At 43.9% G+C, this 3,706-nt stretch overlaps 1 protein-coding gene across 1 annotated transcript; it reads left to right on the top strand.

Moving 5' to 3' along the window:
* Window positions 1-658: 658 nt before the first annotated feature.
* On the top strand, window positions 659-3,496 carry LOC125528684 (serine/threonine-protein phosphatase PP1; the record flags this gene model as incomplete). The annotated part of the gene is given in 4 exon segments (XM_048693126.1): window positions 659-928; window positions 1,131-1,328; window positions 2,654-3,213; window positions 3,302-3,496. Coding segments are annotated over 3 exon segments (945 nt in total), but the record flags the coding sequence as incomplete, so codon positions are not given.
* Window positions 3,497-3,706: the final 210 nt, after the last annotated feature.

Below are 3,706 nucleotides of genomic sequence, written 5' to 3'. Positions count from 1 at the left end.
TTGTAGAAAGTTAGTATAAAGTTGAGTCACTTATTTTAGGATGGATAGAGTATATGGCAGTATATAGTTCTATGTTAGTAGTAACTAGTTTCAGTTGCGCCGAAGGGAAGAAAAGGGCAAACGAACAAAAACTATTTTCATATGATCCAAATGGCATTTTGCAATTGCAATTGCACTACCAGAACTGCCAAATGGAGTTCCAGCATGAAGTAGTCTTACTATGTTAGTAGCAACCAGCTTCAGTTCCGAATCAAAATACATAAAGGAGGGATGATGACAAATAGAGCAGCAGTTGCAATTGCCAACTGAGCGCCACATGTATCACAAACCAAGAATAATAATAATAAGAAAAGGTCTCCCCAGCTCAATAAATACCTCCACCAGCACCAGCCATTTTGCTGCAAGCACCAGCACACTTCACAGGCCCTCATCATCTTCCATCCCTCCAAAAACATCACTTGCATAGTTGCATGCAACCCAACAAAAAATCTGACTAGGAAATGTCAAGTGACAAGGACAACACACTTTGCAAAAACAACCCCCACACTGTCCTTGTGATCTCCAACCAGGGGCCCAAGCACAATAATCAAGCATCCACAAGGGGCTGGCTGCAAAAGTTGCATGCTTTATTATTCCACAAAGTCCAATACTAGTCCTTGGGGAATTGGCACAAGGAGAGAGAAAGTGACACAGAGAGAGAGAGAGAGAGAGAGAGAGAGAGAGAGAGAGATAGGGGGAGGGTGGGAGAGGAGACCCTGACCAATGCCAAGAACAAGAAGAGATCAGTGAGAAGGCCAGGCGAAAATCCCCACCGGGCGAGAGGAGACGAGCTCCGGCCTCCTCCGAGAACAAGAACAAGAAGGAATCCCGGAGCACGAGGGAAGAATAAAGCGGGCGGAGGAGACCGGAAAGGCCGAGGAGAAAAAAGGTACCTTTGGCTCGGACCCTCCCTCCCGGCACAGTGATCATCACGAGGCCGCCCGCAGCCGCCTCCAATCCAATCCCCCAAAAGAGCAAAGCAGAGCGAGATTTGCTCGATCTGTGCTTGATTCCTTTCCTTTTTGTTGCTGTTGCCGGGATAGCTTTGTTTTCTTCTTCTTCTTCTTTTAACTGCCGCCGTTGTTGAGAAGCTCCGGCGATGGAGAAGGGGATGGATCCGGCGCTGCTGGACAACATCATCGCCAGGCTGCTGGAGGTGAAGAGCCTCAAGCCCGGGAAGAACGCGCAGCTGTCCGAGTCGGAGATCAAGCAGCTCTGCGCCGCCTCCAAGGAGATCTTCCTCGCGCAGCCCAACCTCCTGGAGCTCGAGGCCCCCATCAAAATCTGCGGTAATCCCTCCCCTCCCTCGATTCATCCCTCTCCCTCTCCCCGTGCCGGCCGCCCTCGGAATGCCATCTCGGGGGATCGGTCTCGCTGGTCAACGCGTGGTAGGTGGCTGGTTTGCCATGTTTTTTTCTTCGGGGCCGGGGAGTTCGGTAGAGATTCATCGTCTGCAGTAGCTCTCCTCTAGTGATTCCAGCACTAATTGGGATGAAACTCTCTTCGAATTACTCTGGTTGTGCACATCCAAAGATGTTCCTGGCTGATAGAAAGGTCATGCTCTGTATCTGGTGGTGGGTGGGTAATAATTTGCAAGGTATTGGATGTTGTACTGAGTGCTTCTTGGTGGGTAGTTTGCGAGGTACTCATCCAATTGAATGTGTACTGGGTGCTTCTTGGTGAGCCATTGCAGCATCAATGGGGTTTATGATCAATTAACCATGCTTGCTAAGTTTTAGGTGCTTCAGAATCTGACAAAAGGCCAGATTTAGTTGGGGTTCTGTTCATAATGGAAAGCTGCCAATGTTTTATTTGATGGGTCCGTTTGGGATTTGATGGTGTTGATTGACTTTTGGAGACCCATATATTATGAGTGTTGTTTATCATTGTGCGCAGTTGTAAAGCAGCATATTTATCCATTCAGGATTTGTTGTTATTGCTTTACTTTGGAGAACCATAGATTATGTATTTTGTTTTATCATCGTGCACAGCTGTAAAGCAGTATATTCATCCGTTCAGGATTTGATGTCATTGATTGAGTTTGGAGAACCATCGATTACATATATTGTTTATCATTGTGCACAGTTGTAAGGCAGTATATCAAACAAAAAGCTTTCCTTTGGTAATTAACTGTAGGCTGGAGAATTGGCATCCCTCGCCATGTATATAACAGTATTGGATGGTTAGTTGTTCAGCTAGCTTATTGTCAAAGTGTTCGGTTTGAGAATTAAGATGAACAACTGATGATTGGAGTTTCAGTTTGCTGACGAAACACAGCTGTTTTAGTTCTCTAAATGTTTTTCTTTCATATTTCTCACTGTTACACTTCAGGCAATGGTTGTGTATATCAGGTCTATGTGTCATTTTATTTTGCCTAAAGTTATGGTATATCACTTGTGTCATACACTGCATGATACGCAAGGCTTTTGCGTATTCACAGAAAAAACAAACTATATGTCATACTAGATTCTTACAGTAGAACATTTTTGAATAAAAATATATCAACAACTTCTGTATTTTTTTTCCTTCTGAATCTGTGTTAATTTAGAGAAGCTTGATCAACTTACCGAAAGCTCCATACTAATGTCAATCTTGCATAAACTATTCTGATCAGGTGATGTCCATGGCCAATATTCTGATCTCCTGAGGCTCTTTGAATATGGTGGATATCCTCCTCAGTCCAACTATCTTTTCTTGGGCGATTATGTGGACCGGGGAAAGCAGAGCCTTGAGACAATATGCCTTCTTTTGGCATATAAGGTCAAGTATCCTGAGAACTTCTTTCTTCTAAGGGGCAACCATGAATGTGCATCAGTAAACCGCATCTATGGGTTCTATGATGAGTGCAAGCGCAGATTCAGTGTAAAACTCTGGAAAACATTTACAGACTGTTTTAACTGCTTACCGGTATCAGCGTTGATAGATGAAAAGATTCTATGTATGCATGGAGGTCTTTCCCCAGAGTTGAACAAGCTGGATCAAATACTCAACCTCAATCGCCCCACAGATGTGCCTGATACTGGGTTACTTTGTGATCTTCTTTGGTCCGATCCTTCGAATGAAGCGCAAGGGTGGGCTATGAATGATCGAGGTGTCTCATATACATTTGGACCTGATAAAGTGGCTGAATTTCTTGAGAAGCATGATTTAGACCTCATCTGCCGAGCCCATCAGGTGCACTATGCTCACAAAACACCCATCACATCATTTTCCTTGTCAAGAGTATAAATTGATTAGTTATTTTCTGTATATTGGAATCCAGGTTGTTGAGGATGGCTACGAGTTCTTTGCTGATCGTCAGCTAGTAACAATATTTTCGGCACCTAATTACTGTGGAGAATTCGATAATGCTGGTGCCATGATGAGTGTAGACGAGACGCTGATGTGCTCCTTCCAAATACTCAAACCTGCAAGGAAAATGTTGCCTGGTTCAACTAATAACAAGTCTGGATTCAAGGTATGCATAACGAACATGGGAACAATTGGTATTTGGCCATATACATATATACATCACCGTGCTTACCTGCTGTTTCCCTTAAAAATTGCCCCATGCTATATTTGCATACTATTCTGTACAAATATATCATTTGGTTGTCTGTTAACCTGCGAAAGATCTGAAGTGAGAACAGAGATGCTAGTGGAGTCATTCACTGCAGAGTTTTGCATC

Source organism: Triticum urartu, unplaced genomic scaffold, assembly GCF_003073215.2.
Source record: "Triticum urartu cultivar G1812 unplaced genomic scaffold, Tu2.1 TuUngrouped_contig_5038, whole genome shotgun sequence".
NCBI classification, from domain to species: domain Eukaryota; kingdom Viridiplantae; phylum Streptophyta; class Magnoliopsida; order Poales; family Poaceae; genus Triticum; species Triticum urartu.
The sequence above is the reverse complement of the archived record's forward strand: the minus strand, read 5'-3'. Positions and strand labels throughout refer to the sequence as shown.